This window comes from Elephantulus edwardii, unplaced genomic scaffold (assembly GCF_000299155.1).
Source record: "Elephantulus edwardii isolate Elephantulus edwardi_28Jun2011 unplaced genomic scaffold, EleEdw1.0 scaffold00042, whole genome shotgun sequence".
Lineage (NCBI taxonomy): Eukaryota > Metazoa > Chordata > Mammalia > Macroscelidea > Macroscelididae > Elephantulus > Elephantulus edwardii.
Window position 1 is genome coordinate 12,189,542 of NW_006399792.1, and position 21,230 is coordinate 12,210,771.

Consider the following 21,230-nt stretch of genomic DNA (forward strand, 5'->3'; position numbering starts at 1 on the left):
TGCTGCCTTTTGAAATCTTCTATTCAGCTCTTTAGTATCTTGAATTCTTCCCTGTGCTTTGGCTTCTCTGCGCTCGTTGAACAAATCATTGGAGAAACTGGACTTTACAAAGAAAAATGTAGGATTAGGACTGGAGACTCAACAAATATCGTACATTGTGCAGATGATAGAGTGTTGCTTGTGGAAAGTGAAGATGACTTGAAATACTTGGTGTAGACTATGAGAGACTACAGCCTTCAATATGGATTACATTTTAATATCAAGAAAGCAAAAATCTTTACCACTGGACCAATAAACAACCTTGTAGAAAATGGGGAAAAAATTGACATTTTCAGTGATTTCATTTTACTTAGATACACAATGAACTTGGTACCAGCAGTCAGGTAATCAAAAGGTGTGGTGAATTGAGGATATCTGGTGTCATTGTCCTCTCCAAAGTGCTGGAGAGCGAGTATGCCGATTTGAGGACTGCTATGCATCTGGAAGTTGAACGGTGAGTAAGAATTGTAAAGAAGAAATTAATGCCTTTGAGTTGTGGGGTTGGAGAAGATTTCTGAGAAGATTTCTTGCCAAAAGAACGAAAAACCTGTCTTGAATGAAATGTAACCAGGGAACATCTTAGAGTAAGGGATGATGAAACATCATCTCATATGATTTGGGCATGTTTTCAGGAGAGGACATTCATTGGAAAAATATATCATGCTAAGAAAGTTGGAGAGCTTAACAAAGAAAAGACCCTCAACAAGATGGATCGACCCATTGTCTGTAACAGTGGGCTTAAGTATATTCGAGAACATAAGTTGGATGCAAGATAGAGCAAGTTTCAGTTCCCTTGATCGTAGGATCAAATGAGTCATTGGCAACTTAATGGCATCTGACAACAATGTTATAAAGTAGTTATGCTGCTAACCCAAAATCTGACCATCTCTGGTGGTCTGATTTCACCATCTGCTCCTTGGAAAAAAAAGATAGGCAGTCATTTCTGGTGTGATTTACAGCCTCAGAAACTAAATGAATGGTAAGCTATGGGTTGGTTTCAACTTGACAGCAATAAATTTGAGCTGGTTTTGTTTTTACATTTTCTAATTTTATACATAAGTAGCTCTAAATAGTACAATGTGTTAAGGACTGACCTCCTAACCAGAACTTTGGCACTGTGACACCACCATATACTTCATGAGAAAACTAAGAAGCATTCATCTTCTGGAAAGATTTACAGCATCTGAAATCCTAAGGGAAATTCTACTCTGTCCTAGAGTCACTGAGTAAGGATCTACTGTAGCAGTTGGTTTTGGTTTTATTACCATATTGTTGTTGCTGTGTGCTGGTGAGTCAGAACTGACCAATGGCTGGCTCTCCAGAGGATTTTCAGAGGCAGTTATCCACAAGGGAGTTGCCCATCCTTCTCCAGTGGAGCAGCTGGGGAACTTGAACTGCGGGTCTTTGAGATTGCAGTGAAGTTTCTTGCCTTAAATGTGTAAAGGATTTGGTAGTTGAATAGAAGGTAATAAAAAGTGCTGATCTTGTGTTTTATGGTAGTATGTCCCCAATTTTATTCTACCTTGGGGGGGGAGTGTAACTGAAGAGATGGTAATCACAGTTATGTTAAATCTGTCAATCAATTAAGCTAAATTTAGATTACTTTCTTCCATCTTCCCAACAAATAATTAACCAGTAATGTTAAGAGAAAGTGGCTGAATTTAAATTTTATCCCCTTGACAGCTCCTTACTAGAGGTGCTAATGAACAGAGACAAGACATAGCAGAGGTCTTAGCAGTTAAAATTGAATTGTCATTCCCAAAGAGATTAAAGCTGTGTTAATGAGTCTAAGATCCCAAATATTTAACACATGTAAACTCATGTGCACTTGCAACAACACACTCATATACTTTCCCTCTCTTACTTTATATTTATAAAGCACTTTAAGTACAAAGAATTTGCATGTGCTAATTTAGTTTTTCAAATTTATATGGAAAATAAGGAAGGAATTTTTCTTATTTTTATGTGACTACATATATTTTTATATGATTTTATGGTTTAAATTATACAATAGACAATCAAATCAGAGATAAGAGAGACAAGATTTGATGGCACTCTTCTGATTCTAAATGTGATATATTTTTCTTTACACATAGATCTGTTTGTACTGATGTACATAGTTATACACTCAGAGAAGATTCAGAAAAGTTTTCTTTTTTTCTATTTATGGTTTGTATCCTGTACTGCCAAGAAAACAAATAGGTCGGTCTTGGAGAAGGTGAAACAAAGTTTCTCCTTGGAGGCTAAGATTTTGAAGATCATTCTCATATACTTTGGGCACAGGGCCAGGAAGGAACAGTCCTTGGATAAGGACCTCATGCTTGGAAGGGTGGTGGGACCGTGCAGGAGAGGAAGACCGTGGATGAGATGGATTGATACAGTAACTGAGGCAATAGGGGTAGGCAAATTAGAGTCAATGAGACTAGTCAGAATAGGGCAAGCTTCAGAGCTGTTGTTGTACATAGGGTTGTCATGAGTTGCAGGTGACTCAATGGCACATAACAACAATAACAACTTCAATTTTACATTAAGTAATTCCCTAATGTTTTATAAGGGAGTTCTGGTGACCTAGTGGATAAGGAGTTGTCATGCAATTAAAATCAATCAACTGTTCTGCAGGAGAGTGAGGACCCTCTGTATGGTTAGCTCAATGGCACCTAACAATCACGACAGTGCTTTATAATCACATGTTCCCAGTTTTACTTTCCAGGAGAAAAACAGCATATATAAAATCATAAGAAGTTCACTGATGGGGATACAAGTTACTTGTTGTTGTTGTTTAATGCCATCGAGTCGTAGACGACTCATAGCGACCCTATGACCGAACAGCCTGAGCACTGTTCGTACATAGAGTTTCCAGAGGCAAGCCATTTTGGAAGTGGATGCCGCTCCTGCTTCCAGACAAGTTACTTAGTACTCTACAAAAATAGAGTTTTAGAGTATTGATATATTTCTTACATTGCAGGCTTTAATATTGGATTGCCTGTGGATATATTCTGTTTTTTATCTACAAGTGTTAAGCAAACAAATATGAAACTATTTTGTATTATCTGTAATAAGATTCAAATATTCATTACTTAGGATCCCTAAAGGAGAAAGACAAATAGCTACATAGTCATTGAGAGAGAAAAATTGCTTCAAGTCTTGGGACCTAAGGAAATCTATTTCAAAAACTTGCTTCAATTTTCCTGGGAATATTGTGAGCTACACTTCTTAAAAAGTACAGGAAAGTTCCTAAGTGTAACCAGAGAAGAGAAGAATATGAAACCCAGTCTACATCAGTTATAATAAATTGTTACAAGATGAAGAAAAATAAAGTGGAGGAGTAAAGAAAGGAAGGGAGACAAAAACATAGTACATGGGAGTTACTACTGATAGCCTTGATCAGCCATTTTTTAAAAAGTGAGGTTTTCAGGCAGGACATTATTAAAGAAAAAGTTCATTTTAACTGTACATGCCATGAATGCTAGAAAGTAAGGTGGTGGTTGTTGTTAAGTGCCATCGAGTTGTAGACTAGTCACAGCGACTCTATGAAAAAAAGACCTGAACACATGTATAACTTTGGTCATTTCTCCATATTCATAGAGTTTCCAGAGGTGCCCTCTAAAGCACAGTGTGTTTGTGTTTGTGTGTGTGGTTATGTGGTGGTGTTGTTATGTGCCCTCGAATCAACTATAACTCATTATAACCCTGTGGATAATAGATCTGAACCCTGCCCTAGCCTATACCATTCTAATCATCTCTAATATACTTGAACCAATAGTTATAGTCACTGAGTCAATCCATCTATTTAAGGCTCTTTCCCTCTTGTGCTGACCTTCTACCTTCCCAAGCCTGATACCTTTTTTCCAAGACTGGCACCTCCTAACAACATGCCCAAACTTTGTGAGAAGTTTCATCATTCTTACCTCCAGTGAGCACCCTGGTTCCATTCTCTCTCCAAGATATATTTATTTGTTCTTTTGGCAGTCCCTGGGAGATTCAGTATCTCTCAGATACCACAACTCTAAGGCATAAGTTGTTCTTCTGTCACCTTTAGTCATTGTCAAACTTTCACATGCATAATAACCTATTGAAAAGACTATGGATTTGATCAGGTGCACCTTAGACTTTAATCTGACATTCTACAGCAGTCTGGAGAGGGCATTGACAGATTTTCCCAGTGCAACATATTGTTTTGTTTCTTATCTGCTGATATCACGGGTATTGATTGTGGATCCAATAAGATTAAATAATTGACAGTTTCAATAATTTCTCTGTGTATCACAATGCTGCCTATTGGTGCAATGCAAATGATAACTGTCTTCTTGATGTTAAGATGTTCATGGACTTCATCTATATTGAAGGATTTGATCTTTTGCAGCAAGTAATTTAAGTCCTCCTCATTTGTATCATCTGCATAACAGAGATTGTTGATGAGTTTTCCTTCAATCCTGATGCCACATCATTCTTCATAAAGTCCTCCTTCTCTATTTATTTGCTGGGCATACAGATTGAATAGTTATGGAGAAAGTATGCAGCCCTGATCTTAAACTATGCATTATTCACTTAATCTGTTCAGACAAGAACCTCATAGTCTAGGTCTAGGTTTTGTTGAGCACAATTAAGTGTTCTGGGAATCCTGTTCTTCTCTTAAGTCAGTCCCAATTTGTTATTATTCACACAGTTAAATGTCTTTATATAGTTAATTAAACATAGATAGATATCAGCAATGATCATCTAACATCAGCTTCTTATTGAACATTAGGTTGCTAAATGCAACTTCTAACTCAAAACTTAGCTCTTGGTACCCATCTCCACAATTTACTGTCATGACATTTTCTAAATTCAGCCTTGAGTTTATGCTAACTCTTTGTCCACGTGTCCTAGCTATTGCTTTTGTAATATTAATGATATTATTTGATGATTTCTACATTCTGTTGGATCATCTGTGAGAATGGCAACAAATATGGAACTCTTTTAGTCATTGGCCAGGTAGCTGTCTTCTAGGTTTCTTGACACAGCCTGGTGAAATGCATCCATTTATTGGAACATGTCAATTGATAGTTCATCAATTCTTGGGAATTTTATTTTGAGCCAAAAATTTTAGAGTCTCAGAAGAGACTCTAAAAATTGCACTAGAACATAAAAAAAATCCAAAACAAAGGGAAGAAGTGTAAAAAATTGATCTACAGAAGAAGTTTTCAAAATAAGACAAGGCAAAATATTACAATGAAATATGCAAAGAGCTGAAGTCAGATAACAAGACAGGAAGAGCTGACTATGAATTTCTCAAGTTAAAAGAATTGAAACACAAATTCAAGCTTTAAGCTTTAATACTGATGGATTTTATGAGCAAAATCTTGGACGATGCAGAAAGAGTCAATGGATGATAGAATGAATACACAATCACTCTACCAGGACAATTTGGTTCATATAGAACTATATCAGGAAATAACATTTGATCAAGGACCAATGACAATAAAGGAAAAAGTTAAATTTGAAATGAAGACATTAGTAAAAAATTGGCAAAAAATAGGAGTTGATATAGGTCTATGGTGTATATATATATGAAAATAAGAAAGCAGTGATATGCTGTGGTTTTCCCCCCTTACATAATTTTTATTTGTTATAAGTAAAACACATATGAAAGAGTTAGTATACCAACTTTGTTTGAAATTTGTTATCAAGGTTTATTATTATCTCTGTATCAAAAGTTTTCAAGTATAAACAAGATTCTGCAAATTAATTTCTGAATGTTGTCATTAATGTTCACAAATTAAACAACAAAAGAGACAGACAGTCAGCCTCCTCCAATGTGATTTACAGCCTCAGAAACACAATGGAACGTCAGCTATGATAAGTTCCCATTCAATAGCAAGGAATTTCTTTTTCAATTATATACAAGTTTTTTTTTAAAAAAGCACTACTTTAAAGAGTCAATTCTGTTTATCTCACCAATACTTTCTAGGAATTTTCTTTTTATCTGGCTCTCAGAACTTCCTTTCTCACTCTTTTTTTTTTTTTTTCAATTCTGGTTCCTCTGCTCAGTATTGGTGTGTCCTCGCTATCTTCCTGACATTTTTTTCTATTTCTTCATTTTTCTGGATGGTAATCACTGGGCCAATTGGAACCACCATAATGGACAGAGAAGAGATTGAGATTGTTAACAGTTACAGCTTGCTGGGCTCCACAATCAACACTTTGGCAATAGAAGTCAGGAAATCAAAAGACTAATTGCTTTAGATAAGTTTGCTGTCACTAACCTTTCCAGAGTACTGAGAAGCAATGATGTCAGTCTGGAGTCTAAAGTATACTTGATCCAGGCCATGGTATTTGCAATTACTCGCCATGGCATCAAAGAGTTGGGCAGTGACTAAGGATGACAGAAGAAGAATTTATGCTTTGAGTTGTGGTATTGGAGACGAACATTCCATGGACTGTGAAGAAAACACATAGGTCTGTCTTGGAGAGGGTAAAACCAAGTTTCACTTTGGGGCCTAGAATTTTGAAGCCCCTTCTCACATAGTTTGGACATGTGGCCAGAAGGGACCAGTCCTTGGAGAAGGACATCATGCTGGGAAGAGTAGAGGGACAGCACAGGAGAGGAAGACCCCAGAGGAGATAGATGGGTAATAGTAAGTAGGGAAATGGGGGTAGGTGTGTTGGAGGCAGGGAGACTGGCTCAAGGTAGGGCAGGCTTCAGAGCTGGTCTACATAGGGTTGCTGTGAATCTCAAGCAACTCGATGGCACATAACAATAGCAACAACAATCTCAAATCTGTGATCATGAATATTATCTGATCCTCCAAAATCATACCTGAGTCCTAAGCTTCTTCTTGAACATTAGTTTAATAAATACAACTTCTGGCTCAAAATATAACTCTTGATTCCCATCGCCACAGCTTGCTGCTTTGCCACCACAGTCTCTTTGAGTAAATAACAATTCTGTTCTTAAGAAAAAAAAAAACCCTCTCACAACATAAACAGTCTTCCAAGTATACTTAAAATCTACAACCAGGAGAAGATAAAATAGATGCCTCGAAACTTCTAAGAATCAAATGCCTATGCACATTCAAAAACTTCTCCAACAGGGTAAAAAGGGAAGCCAAAAACTGGGAAAAAGTATTTGGCAATGACATGTCAGATAAAGGACTTATATATAGAATTTATAAAATACTTGAGCACCACAACAAAATAAAGGTAAACAATCCATTTGAAAAATGGGCACAGAATATGAACAGACACGTCACCAAGGAATTCAGATGGCCAAGAAACACATGAAGAAATGTTCAAAATCCCTAGCTCTAAGAGAGATGCAGATTAAAACAACTATAAGATACCATCTCACTCCAGTAAGAATAGAAAAATTTAACAGAACAGCAAGCAACAAATGCTGGTAAGGTTGTGGAGAAACTTACTCTGTTGGTGGAAGTATAAAATGGTGCAACCACTGTGGAAGGCGGTGTGGCGTTTTCTCAAAAAGTTGCAAATAGAGATACCATGTGACCCAGCGATTCCTCTACTGTTAATATACCCCAAAGAGACCATAACTGACACCCACGCAGATATATGCACACCCATGTTTATCGTGGTTTTGTTCACAATAGCAAGGAGTTGGGAACAACCCATGGACAGAGGATGGATAGAGAAGCTGTGGTATATTCACACAATGGAATACTACACTGCATTGAAAAACAGGGAACTTATGCAATATTATACAAAATGGGTGACTCTGTAGGACATTATACATAGTGAAATATCTCAGTCACAAAAAGACAAATACTGCATAGTGCCACTGTTGTAAAATGACTGACATCGGGGTTGGGGGGAGACTGAGAAAGATGGGATAAATAATGCTTTGAAACAGATGAGGCAGAAAAAACTGTTTAAAAGTGATATGTGATTAGGTATTTTTGTCATGACAGGAGTCCAGAATGAAGGCTGCCTAATGGAGTGGACTTGGGGGGGATGGATTGTATAACAATGAAATAATTTTTCTTTTACTTTTCAAAGAGAAGAGCAGATTGGGGGGGAGGGAGGGGTGGGCAGGAAGAAAAGTGCAATAGTGAACAAATGGAAATCCTCAGTCTCTATAAATTTTCACTAAAATTAATAATAATAATAAAAAATTTTTAAAGCCCCAAAACCCTCTAAATAATGCATCTAACATAAATCAGAATCTAGCACATCTGCATTATGAAGATTACATAACCTCGCTTGCTGCAAGTGAAGAGGACATGGACTACTTGTTGCAGAAACCAAACACTACAGCTTTCAATATAGATTGCACCTGTATGTCATGAAAACAAAATTTTTTACCACTGGAACAACAGGCAACACCATGCTAGATGAGGAAAAGTTTTAAGCTGTCAACAGCTTCATCTTACTTGGACCCACAATCAACGCCCTTGGTACTAGAGGTCGGGAAATCAGGAGATGTATTGCACTGGAAAAGTCTACAGTCAGAGTCCTCTCTCTGTTATTGAGTAGTAGTGATATAAGTTTGAGTACTAAGGTGCGTCTGAATATGCCATGATCTTTCCAATCACTTACTATGAATTTCTGAGCTTGACAATGAATAAGGAGAACAGGGAAAAAAGAAAATCGATGCCCTTGAATTGTGGTTTTGAAGAAGAATACAGACTATCCCATTGTCTTTCAAAAGAACAAATGAATATATCTTGGAGGAAATGCAGCAAGAGTGTTCCCTGAAGGTAAGAACGATGATGCTTCATCTGACATACTTTGGGCATGTTGCTAAGAGGGGTTATTCCTTGGCAAGGGAGATCATGCTTGGAAAGGCAGTGGGTCAGCAAAGGAGAGGAAGATCCTCAACCAGGTAGATTGACACAATGACTGTTACAGTGGGCGCAAAAATATCAAGAAGTGTGAGGATGTCATAATAGGACAGGGTTCGGATCTGTTGTTCATAGGTTCACTATGGGTCTTACTTAACTTGACGACACCTAAAAACGACAATAAGTCTTAAAAGGACCTATACCAAAGCATTTTAGCTTCATTCTTTAATGATTTCTTTCTCCCACACACCTCATTCAACTGCAAATCTGATGATCTAAGTAGATCTAGAAAATAACCAAATCTTATTGTCTTTACCATTATCAGCCCAATCAGGTCATCTAAGTCGAAATATTTCCATAGCCTTACCTCAGCCCATTAGATCTACATGATGTTCTCTTCATGTCATTTATTACTCATTTCCTCACTCACTCCATCCTATTACACTGTGCTTTTCTGCTCCAAAAAACATCTCACATTCTCCTGGCCTTTGAGTTGCTCTACTGACGGATCTTGATGTTGTTGTTGTTAAGTGCCGTCGAGTCGCAGGCGACTCATAGTGACCCTATGAAGGAGAGTCCTTGACGCTTGGGTGCCTTTCATCCTCTCTCCAAGTTCATAGGGTTTCCGGAGGCAAGCTATTATGCAAGTGGACACCACTCCTTCCATGCTTGTTCAATCAGGGAGCTCCACCCCACTCTCAATCTGCATTGGGTAGCCAACCATTAACGCATTTGACACATCCGTGTCACAGGGTTCAGCCTCACAGCAACCACAAGCGACTGCGGGACGACAACTTGTACACCAGGGCTTGATATGGCTCATTAACTCCCTGAGTTCATAGTACTGCTCAATTGTCAACTTATCAGAGACAATTTTTCCATTCATTCTGTCAAGATAATATTTCTCTCCATCTTGAGAAAGGGAAAGAGTAGCAAAAGAGAAGAAAAATGTCATGGATTGAGATTGATTGACATTGTGATTGCAGCAGCAGGCTTGAGTGTGTCAGAGCTCCTGAAAATGACCCAGGATAGGGCACAGTTCTGATCTACTGCTCACACAGTTGACTTAATGACACCTAACAACAACAATCACTCTCTAACCTTTGTTTTTTCTTTTGAGTATCACTAACAAATTGTGTGTGTGTGTGTGTATATGTGTGTGTGTGTGTGTGTGTGTGTAGGGCGTATGCTTTGTTAAAGGTAATAATATTAGCTGGATGAAATCAAACATATAACCATTTATGCTATAAAACAAGAAAGCAGGAAGGTAAGGGAAAGGGAAGAAGAAAGAAAAGGAAATACATGGGTAATTCCCCCGTGTGCCTCAGACCTTTCTTCTGACATGTCATTTTTTGGATGTTCCTCAGCCCACCCTTTTCCGGGATTGACCAAATGATGACCTATAACTTAATTCTCAAAGGAATTGAAAAAATGGATTTTCCCAGAAAGATAACACGACGACCTGAGGATCTGATTCGGAGGCTCTGCAGGTGAGAATGCCAATTACAGTAATGGGGATTCAGGTAATCCCAGATCTTGATCAAAGTTTAAAGACTTCCCAATTTCTTTTTTACTAGTTTTAAAGTTAGGTGCATGTTTACCTTTACTATGCTTTTACATATTTTTAAATTATGTTTAAAGAAAAGCATTTTCTGTTTGATGGTCTAATTTGGGAATGTGTAATTTACTTCATGTTAAAGAATCACAAACCCCATCAAATTAGTTCCAAATCATGGCAAACAGATGAACTCTGTAGAGTTTCTTTTATTGTAATCTTGAAGCTATACAACTAAGTGGGCTCAACTTGCCAACCTTTAGATTATTAGTGTAATGTAAAATAATTGCTCATCTGGGATTTTATGGAATCATTTATGTGGTTTTAAAATGAAAGAAATTTATACTTTACAGAGTACTTTGAGAATAATTTTTAACATTTACAGATTGAAATTGTCAAAGCTAGTCTATTTATGCTCAGCAATAACCTAAAATATCAATCTTCAAGTGTTCTGTTTAATTTTTAACAACATCCAGTTTTCCTCCACTCATAATTTGTACTTTTCATGCCATGATTTTTAATGTCTGTTTACAGCTGTTTCTTCATCTTTTAGTTATATAATACCAGTATTTAAAGGCCTTAAAGATTTACTCTATTCACAAAATAAAGGTTAACTTTCTTGGAGTACAATGCCGTAAATGACAGTATGAGAAAGGCCAGTTATGTAATAATATGACAGTTATTAAAATTTTGAACCAATTAATAATGCCAACAATGAAGAGCTTAAAATCTTTACCAGATTCTTTAGATATTGACCAAACATACAGTCAAGATCTGTGCTTCCAGTCAATTCCAACTCCTGGCAAAAATAATTATTGGTGATTAGAACATGGAAGTTGGAAACAAAGAAGGCTCAAAGTAGGAAAATACAACCTTTGTGTTGGAGACAGTGGTAGAAGTCATGTGATGGTATTTTGTAAGATCAGTGACATATTTACTGGAAATAGCATTTTGCAACAACCTAAAAGGTAGAGGAAGTGTGATTTACTGCCTCTGAAAATCTGCTAAAGGGTCAGTCATGAATTGGTTCCAACTCAATGCTGTCGTCTAACAACAACAAACAGTACCTAACTATTCATATGTAAATTACCAGATAGAATGCACAAGATTCAAACTGTTTCTGTGGAAATGGGCAATAGAGAGGTGCCATATCATCAGAGCAAGGCCAGAAGCTGACTGCAGAATAGACCATCATTTGCACAAGTGCTAGTTTGAGTTAAAGCTGAATCAAATGAAAACATGCTTATGAAAACCAAAGGATAGCTTGAAGTATTTTCTCTCTGAATTTAGAGAATAATGTGTCTCTATTTGCTAATCATTCCAGCAAAATCTTACTGTTGTGTCATATTGATGCTATTCTTTGATGATTTCTGCATTTTTCTTTTGGAGAGGTAAGAATGTTAATCTCTTCTATTCAGTTCAAGTAGCTCTCCACTGAATTTAGGAATAGATTTGGCGCACTAAACACCAATGACTAAAGATCAGATGAATTGTGGGATAATATCAAGGTCATCATACATAAAGAGCACAAAAGGTCACATATGAATAAAACAGAAGATTATGAAAAGACAGAGAATAAGGAAAATACCAAATAGATGTCAGCAGACACTCTGAGCTTGCTCTTGAATGTAGAATAGCTCAAACAAAAAGAAGAAATACTGAAATAAAAGAACTGAACATATTTCTAAGGGAAACTCAAAGAGTAGAGAATTTTCATGATATAGACCTGGAGTTAGAAAACCAAGGGGAAAAACCATACTCAACACTGCTCAAGTTAGGGGGGCAGGAAGGAGAAACTGAAGAAAAAATAAAGCCTTAATTTTCCATGTAGACATATTCTGTAGGCAAGATTCTGTATTATACAAAGGAAAAATTAGAAGAATATACAATCACCATACAAAAAAAATTTCCCCATTCAGCCATTTCAAAAAGTAGTTTATGATAAAGAACCAGTGATGTGGACAAAAGAACTGAAATGGACCAAAAGTGGAAACAAATATTCAGGAATAAATGGAATAGCAATTGAGAGTTTCAACAAATAGATGCAATGCCAGAAGTAGTCACACATCTATACCAAGAAACTTAGTAGGCAGATACTTGTCCAACTGAATGGAAGAGATTCACATTTTACCTATCCAGAAGAAAAATAAAGAAATCATCAAAGAATATAAAACATGACATAATAGTAGTATTTTTGCTGAAAATGATTAGCAAATGGAGACATAACAGTGCAAGATGATGTTAGTTGTTCCGTAGAGTTAAGTATGACTCTTAAAAACCCCAAGAACAACAGATCTGAGCCCTGTCCTTTCCTGTGTTGTGCCATGCTCATCGTCCCTGACACACTTGAGCCCAGGGTTGTGTCTGTGTGTCAGTCAATCTGCTTGAGGGTCTTCTCCTTCATAGTTTTCCAAGATTTCTCCTTCTACCTTCCCAAGCATCATGTCCTCTTCAATGAATAGCCTCTCCTAGCAACCTGCCCAAAGTATGTGAAATGAAGCTTTGTAATTTTTGTCTCCAAAGAACATTCTAGCTGCACTTTCTCCAAGACATATCTGCTTGTTCTTTTGACAATCCATGCAATATTCAGTACTTTTTTCCAGGAAAACAACTCATAGTATCAATTCTTATTCTTACTTCCTTATTCATTGTCCAGCTCCCAAATGCATAGCAAATAATTGCAAAGACTATGATCTGTATCAAGTGCACATTAATCTTCAAACTGATGACATTGCTCCTCAGTACTTTGAATAAGTCCTGAGAGCAGATTTTCCCAACACAATACATCTTTTTTTAAAAAACACAATGTATCTTTTAACTTCTTGCCTGCTAGATCCAAGGATGTTGATTGTGGATTCAAGTAAGGTCTATGAAATCATTGACAACTTAATCTTTTATCTGTCCATCATCATGTCAAGAAACTCTGGTCTCCTAGTGCTAAGGAGCTGTACTGCTATCCCAAAGGCATTCAGTTCTAATCCACCAGATGCTCGATGGGAGAAAGAGAGACAGTCTCTTCTATGTGATTAAACTGCCTCTGAAAACCCCCTGGAGGTTCCACCACCAAAACAACATGGTGTTACTTCTTGGTCCAGTGGTAAGGATTTATGCTAGAAACTCAAATCAGATTCAGAAGTCAATATGGAATAAAAGGATATAATTGTTTATGTCAAATGTATCATGAGCATAAAGAAGACTCAGAAGATGAGCAAATTATTTGACAAGCTAGACTTTATGAAGAAAGATGTGGCATCAGGATAGGAGGAAGATTAGTCAATAATCTTTGCTATACTAATGACAATGCTTTTTGCTGGAAGTTAGGAGAACTTGAGTTAATTGCTACAGAAATTTAAACACTGCAGTCCTCAATATGGATTGCATCGCAATATCAAGAAAACAAAAATTCTCACCACTGGACTAATAAGCACCATTGTAATGAATGGAGAAAGGATTGAGACTGTTAACAACTTCATCTTACGTGGATCCACAACCAGTACACACGGCACCAGACATCAGAAGATCAGGAAACCTATTACAGTAGGAAAGTAAGGCAAGGGCCACTTCAAATTATTAAGGACTAATAAGGTCAGTTTGAGGACTAAGATGAACCTGATCCAGGCCATGATTTTTCTGATCTCTTGCTATGCATCTCAGAACTGGACAGTGGCTAATAATGGCTGAAGAAGAATTTATGTCTTTGAATTGTGCTGTTGGAGAAGAGTACAGAAGATCCCATGGACTGCCAGAAGAATTAACAGATATGTGTTGGAGAAGGTGCAGCCAGCTCCTTGGAGACAAAAATGCTTGCTGAAACTGAGGAGGGCCTGAAGCATTTACTGCAGAAGGTCAAGGATTGCAGCCTTAAATATGGATTGAAGCTCAACATCAATAAAACAAAGATTCTCACCACTGGGCCAATTGGCAGCATCATGATAGACTGTGAGGTTGTTAACAGCTGTAGTTTGCTTGGCTCCACAATCATCACTCTTGGAACCAGTAGCCAGGAAATTAAGAAAAATTGCCTTGGGAGAGTCTGCGGTCAGGGACCTCTCCTCTGGAAAAGCAATAATGTCGGTCAGGAGACTAAGGTGTGCCTGATCCAGGACATGGTTTTCACAATTACTTGCTTTGCATTAGAAAGCCGGACAATGAAAAGGGATGATATAGAAGAATTTATGCCATTGAGCTGTTGTGCTGGAGAAGAATATCGAATATATCATGGACTTCTTGGAGAACAAAGAAGTTAGTCTTAGAGAAGGGGAAACCAGAGTGCTCCTTGGAAGCAAGGATTCCGAAGCTTCATCTGACATACTTTGGGCATGTTGCAAGGAAGGGCTAGTCCTTGGAAAGGGAAATCATGCTTGGGAGGGTAGAGAGACTGTGCAAGAGAGGAAGGCCCTCAATGAAATGAAATGATGCAGTGACTAGGGTAATGGAGGTGAGTTGTGTCAGAGACAATAAGGTTGGCACAGGATAGAGCAGAGTTCAGAGCTGTGGTACATAGGGTTGCTAAGAGTCACAAGTGACTCAATGTGGCACAATAACAACAACAACATATGAACACGGGCCAGTGATAAACAATGGAAGAAGTTCAAGCTACACTGAAGGCACTGGCCAAAAATAAGTTCCCAGAAATTAATGGAATACTAATTGTACTGTTTCAGCTGATAGATGAAACCTTGGTTATGCTCACCAATCTATGCCAGGAAATTTGGAGGACAACTGCTTGGACAACTGACTGGAAAAGATTAATTTTTATCATTTCCAAGTAAAGTAATTCAACAACAACGTTAATATCACAAGCAAGGAAAATATTACTGAATATCATCCAAAAAATGGGTAGAGCAGTACGTTGACAGAGAACTACCAGAATTTCAAGCAGGGTTTAGAAGAGGCCATCGCACCAAGGATATCATTGCTGATGTCAGTGGGTTCCTGGCTGAAAGCAGAGAATATCAGAAGAATGTCTGTCTGTATTGTAATGACAGTGCAAAGGCATTTGACTGTGTGGATCACAACAAACTATGACTAACATTGAGAAGAATGGAAGTCCCAGAACTCTTAATTGTGCTCATACAAAATGCATATCTAGAATATGAAACTGTGTCTGACAGAACAAGAAAATACAGTATGGTTTAAATTCAGGAATGGTATGCATCAGGGGTCTCTATCAATTCATTCTGTATGCTGAGCAAATAACTTATGAAGCTGCATTATATGAAGAAAAATGTGGAATCAAGATCAGAGGAAAACTCATCAACAACATGCCTTATGCAGATGACACAACCTTGCTGCTGAAAATGAGAAGGACTGGACGCTTCCACAAGATCAAAGATCCCATGGCCTGCCAAAAGAAGGTATGATATCTTGGAAAAGGTGCAACAGAGTACTTCTTGGAGGCAAGGATGGCAAACTTTGTCCCTCATGTCTTGGGTCTGGTGCTAGATGAGGCTATTCCTTTTAAGGCGATATCATGCTTGGACAGATAGAAGATAAATGAAAGAAAGGAAGAGCCCTAATGAGATGGCTTGACATGCTGACTGTAGCAATGGACTAAAGTGTATCAGAGACGGTGAGTATGGCACAGCATAGGACAGGATTCAAGGCTGTTATTCATAGGATTGTTATGAGTTGTTCTTGACAACCACAACAATAATAATATACAACAACAATAATACACATAGATAATAGATGATAAATCTTGTTTGCTGAAAGGAACATGGATTTGAAGGAGATTTGATAAAGATCAAGGATTGTAGTCTTAATTACACCCTCACAACCTGACCATGTTTCTCATGGTAAACAGAAAAGATAGATGTTGTCAAAGATTTCATTTCACTTGGATATACAGTCAGCATCCATGAAAGCAGCAGTTAAGAAGTCAAAGGATGAATTAGGCAAATACGCAGCAAGAGAGCTTGTTAAGGTTTTAAAAATCAAAGATATTACTTTGAAAACTAATGTGTACCTAGCCCAAACTATAGTTTTGTCAATCTCATGTGCTTACAAAAATGGACAATGACCACAATTAAGGTTGCATAGTGGAATGTACTTTGGGCGGTGGGAGGGGTACGGTGGGATTACGTACCAGGGAAGGAGTGTTTCTTTTACTTTTGAAAGAGAGGAGTGAACTTGGTTGGGCGGGAGGGTTGGGCAGGGAGAGAAGTGCAGCAATGGGTGAATGGAAATCCAAAATCTCTGTAAATGCTCATTAAAATTATTTAAAGAAAAAAAAGAAATATAAAGCTGAAAGGACTTCAAATCATTAGGAGCATTTTCATGATCCTTAAAGGGCATCAGTCTTCCTTGAACATGTTTTCTTCATCCATTATCTTTGAGATTCTTAAGTGACTATTACTATCTACAGTAAAGTTCCGTTTTAATGACAGTTTCATGATTACAGGAGTTTGGACCAATGTCACTATAAAATATCATGAAAGCTCCTATAACTTTACAGTAATAAATCATGTTATAAAGCAGAAATCCTTGTTAGACATTTCACCCCAAATTATCTTGTTTAATACCAGACTTAATGTACTTGTTTTAATAAAATAGCGTCTGTTCAAAAAAAAAAAAAGGACAATGAATAAACAAGACTGAAGAATTGTGTTTATATTTAGTGTTGACAAAGAGTAAGATATGGACAGCCAGAACTCTTGGAAGAAATATATCTAGAATTATCCTTAGAAATAAAGAATGTGAGAGAAATTTTCCTCACTTTCTTTTGTTGTCTTACTTGGAACGACCAGTCCCTGGAGAAGGACATCATCCTTGGTGAAAGAATAACAACAACGTGTTCTTCCAAGCAATTATCCATACCTGATATCACCGCTAGAGTACTAATGTATGAGCACACATCCATACACCCCAAAATCACTTACCATCAGATAGGCTTTGACTCATGATAACCAATATATGCCGTAGGAAAACTCTCTTCCAGACTTTCCAATGGCAGGTTTGTTAAAAGTAGATCACCAGGTTCATCTATAGTGCTCTTTCCAAGTTGCCTTTGGATAGACTCCAACTACTAAACTTTGTTTAGCACACAAGCACCAACCCCTAACTACCTTTAATTCAAGTATGGAATCTTACAGAGCATGATAACTGACCTACAGTTGGAAGTATATGATGTTGTTGAAGAACTGATTGAATGAATAAATGAATAAATTTTACATTTTTATATGAAAGTTCATACATAGCCATTATGAATCATCTTTTCAAAAAAATTTCTTTTAGGCAAAATCCAACAGAACGGCTGGGAAATCTGAAGAATGGAATAAATGACATTAAGAAACACAGGTATAGTAGTTACTTCTGTGCCTACACAAATAGATTAATCTTGAAAACTACTTTCAGAAGGTTTTAAGAGTCCCTTCATTGATTTTCAATATTTCCTTTTTTGCATATTTGATTTTCCTCTATGTATGACTTAATACAGTTACAGTGATCATATTCAGTGATTTCTCTATATTCAAAATTAATGGAGACTTATATAGCTGCTTTAAATTTATGTAAAAAAATGGTGAAGTTATAAAACACGCTATAAAATCCCATCTCCAAATCATAAAATTTAAATATTTTATTCACTGTTGTATTTTTGATATCTCACTGAATCCTATAAAATTACATTCTACTTTTGACATTCAATTTGTAAATTATGTGGAATGTAGACATTGTTTAGATGCCAGTGTTTAAAAGATGTCAGTGTTCAAAGGAAGAGATTTCAACTGTTAAATTGTACTGTATTTTTTCTTTAAAGGAATATCATCAACTTGTTTAAAAAATATTTTTTCTTTGAATGTCTATTAAAATTCTGACATCTCCTGGTACATTTCATTTCTTAAGTATATTAATTTTTACAAAACCTCCAACATTATTTGTGAACTAATCTGACATGAACCTTTTCAGTTCTGCAAATTTCTAATACTGGCCTTCAAAACCATTGTTAATCACCATAAGACATCCTCTCTAATGTAGCAAAATATTCAATTGGATTATTCAAACCATCAAGATTTTCTTTTCCTTTTTCAAATCAATGCTTGGACGATTTATAACTCACAGATACTAAAGAGCAGTTAAAATGAAGTAATAGTGTAATAAAGAAATGTGAGGATTTAATTCTTGAGACCTTTTGCATACACCTATGTGTTAACATTCAGAAATGAAAATACTTCTAGTTATTTCTTCCTGTGTCTACATTTCTACTGAAAAACTAGCAATGCATCAACTCAGTGTGAAAATAAAGCTGGGGATGTAGAAGAATAGAGCTCTATTTATCTTAACAGTAGTGGTGTAGCCTAAAAAAAAAAATCAAATCTCTGAGCTTCCAACCTAGCTCTATCTATTCATGAATTTATTTAAATAAAGCCAAGTATTCAACATTGTGAATTCATATCTATCTCTGCCTTAAAGATGTATCAGAAAAGAATGGTGGGAAGATTGAAGAAAGAGGAAGAGAGAAAAATGCTTATAGTATTTTAATGTTTTTGTCATTCTTTGGACTATCTCCTAAGGCTCATTATTCATTTTAGTGTCTAATTTACTTTTTCTCCCACATTCCATATTATTAGCCAGTTTCTTTTCCCATTATAAAATGACACATAAACACACCGTTCATGTGGAGGAAACAAGTGCACTGTCAATTAAAGCCATCCTCTCAATGTTTTTTCTCTCATTAAAAAAGCATCTTTATCTTTTGCTTTAGGGTAGCTAACAAATAGAAGTGATATAATTGTTAATGGGATCGAACTTTATCTTTATTCTTACTTACCTGGGGCTCATTTAAATGTAGCTGTCAAATCTTTGATTGGATGCACATGCAAATTGGTGCTAAAGGATTTTCTCACCCCCACAATTTTGAATCTTCTTCCCTGTAGGGACTAATTTCCAATTCATTTTTAGTAGCCTTTGCCATTTAGGAGCACTACAGCCTATAGGATACAGTTCACTAATGAGATAAATCAAATTTACGCAGTGCCTACCTCCCATGGAGTCAAGAAACCATTATTTCTTTCTGTTTTCAGAACTTTTAAGAATGTCAAGTTAGAGGAACAAACAAAATGGAAAAATAGATCTCTCTCTCTCTCTCTCTCTCTCTCAAAATATTGTTGCTGCAAAGTGTCATGGAGTCAGAATCAACTCAAAACTGCCCGACCAGCAGGCTTTCAGAGGCTTGTGTGTATCACACAAGAGGAGATTGCCCATCTTTCTCCTGAGGAGCACCTAGTGTATTTGAGCTCCCTTAAGCAATCCACAAAAGACTCCAAGTTATATGGTATTTCTACCCAGTATGTTCTTGGAATTAAATATTAAAACAAAGAAGCAAATACCTTTCTAAAGTTTAAAATCAAACTTTCCCTAAAAGTAAAGTAAAACTCATTAAACTCATTACCCCCCATCCAGAACTATTTACTTTAAATTTGTATTTGAGACTCTCTCTCTCTCTCTCTCTCTCTCTCTCTCTCTCTCTCTCTCTCTCTCTATATATATATATATATATATATATATATATATATATACAAACACACACACATATATATTATACACACACACATAAATATACACACACCCCCAATATGTCCATCCTCAGTAATTATATATTTTCCCTCCCATGTTTACTGCCAACTGACTGTGAGTCTAAATGACCTCACATGTGTCAAGAGTACAACGAAGAACCATAGGGATCAATGGCTGATTTTCAGAATCAAATATCCAGTTCTTTCTTCAGAAGCATCTCTTGTTCTTGTTGTTGTTAGATGTTGTTGAGTCAAATACAACTCATAGTAACCCTGTGAATGGCCTGAATCCTGCCCTGTCCTGTGACATCCTCCCCAACTCTGATACACTTGAGCGTAATGCTGTAGTCACCATGTCCATTCATCTCACTGTGGGTCTTCTATTTTGCTGGCGCTCCACCTTTCGAAGCATTATATCCCCTTCCAAGAAATAACCTTTTTAGCAACATGTCTAAAAGTATGAGTCACAAAGCATTTCCATCCTTGCCTCCAAGGAACACTCTAGTTACACCATTTCTCTTATTTTTCATTTTTAAAAAAAAATTTTATTTCTTGGAATTCGTTTTTTTAATGTTACACTGATTTTCCTACAAAGTTTGTGCACATTGCCCTTCACACTAGATCCCCCCACCTCCCCAAACCACCCTTCCTCCACTTATTAAATAATGCAACACCGTTATCAACTCCCCCACCCATCCCAACCTCTCTGCTGCCCTCCTCGCCTCCTTAGATCCTCATACACATTTTATCAATCATCTATGAACAGTTAAAACTTTCATCATATCTCCAAGTTCATAGAGTTTCCGGAGGCAAGATATTTTGAAAATGGATGCCACTCCTGCTTCCAAGCTTATTTTAATCGAGGAGCTCCACCAAACACTGTCCACCATGGGTAACCATTTTCACATTTGACACATCAGTGTCACAGTGTTAAGCATCACAGAAACCATGAATTACCTCTGTTCAGCAAATGGACAGACCAGTGCTATACCACTTATGAGAATGTTTGACCAAAACCAATTAAAACCAGTCGCCTTTGGGCCCAAAAGCCTTTTTAAATAGGAGGCTGAATAAAATCAACTCACAACCAGTGGCAAGTAACATTCCACCTTAATCCTTACCAGAGCCAAAAAACAAACCTCCGTAGACTCCACCACCTCCATACAACTTCCTAACCTGAATTCCAGCCCCATACTGGTGACAAAAAGCCTTTTTAAATGTTGTTGTTGTTGTTATGTGCCGTCGAGTCACTTGCAACTCATAGCGACCCTATGTACAACAGCCCTAAACCCTGATCTATCCTGTCCCAATCTCACTGCCTCTGACACATCCATCCCGATT

At 37.0% G+C, this 21,230-nt stretch overlaps 1 protein-coding gene across 2 annotated transcripts in view; it reads left to right on the forward strand.

Annotated features, from left to right (window-relative positions):
* Positions 1 to 21,230, forward strand: part of PRKG2 (protein kinase, cGMP-dependent, type II) — a 201,093-nt gene that overhangs the window by 155,336 nt on the left and 24,527 nt on the right. For both annotated transcript variants that reach the window (XM_006885285.1, XM_006885286.1), the window contains exons 15-16: positions 10,187 to 10,309; positions 17,611 to 17,673. In XM_006885285.1, coding sequence (XP_006885347.1) covers positions 10,187 to 10,309; positions 17,611 to 17,673 — 186 coding nt within the window. The remainder of the gene's footprint in view (positions 1 to 10,186; positions 10,310 to 17,610; positions 17,674 to 21,230) is intronic.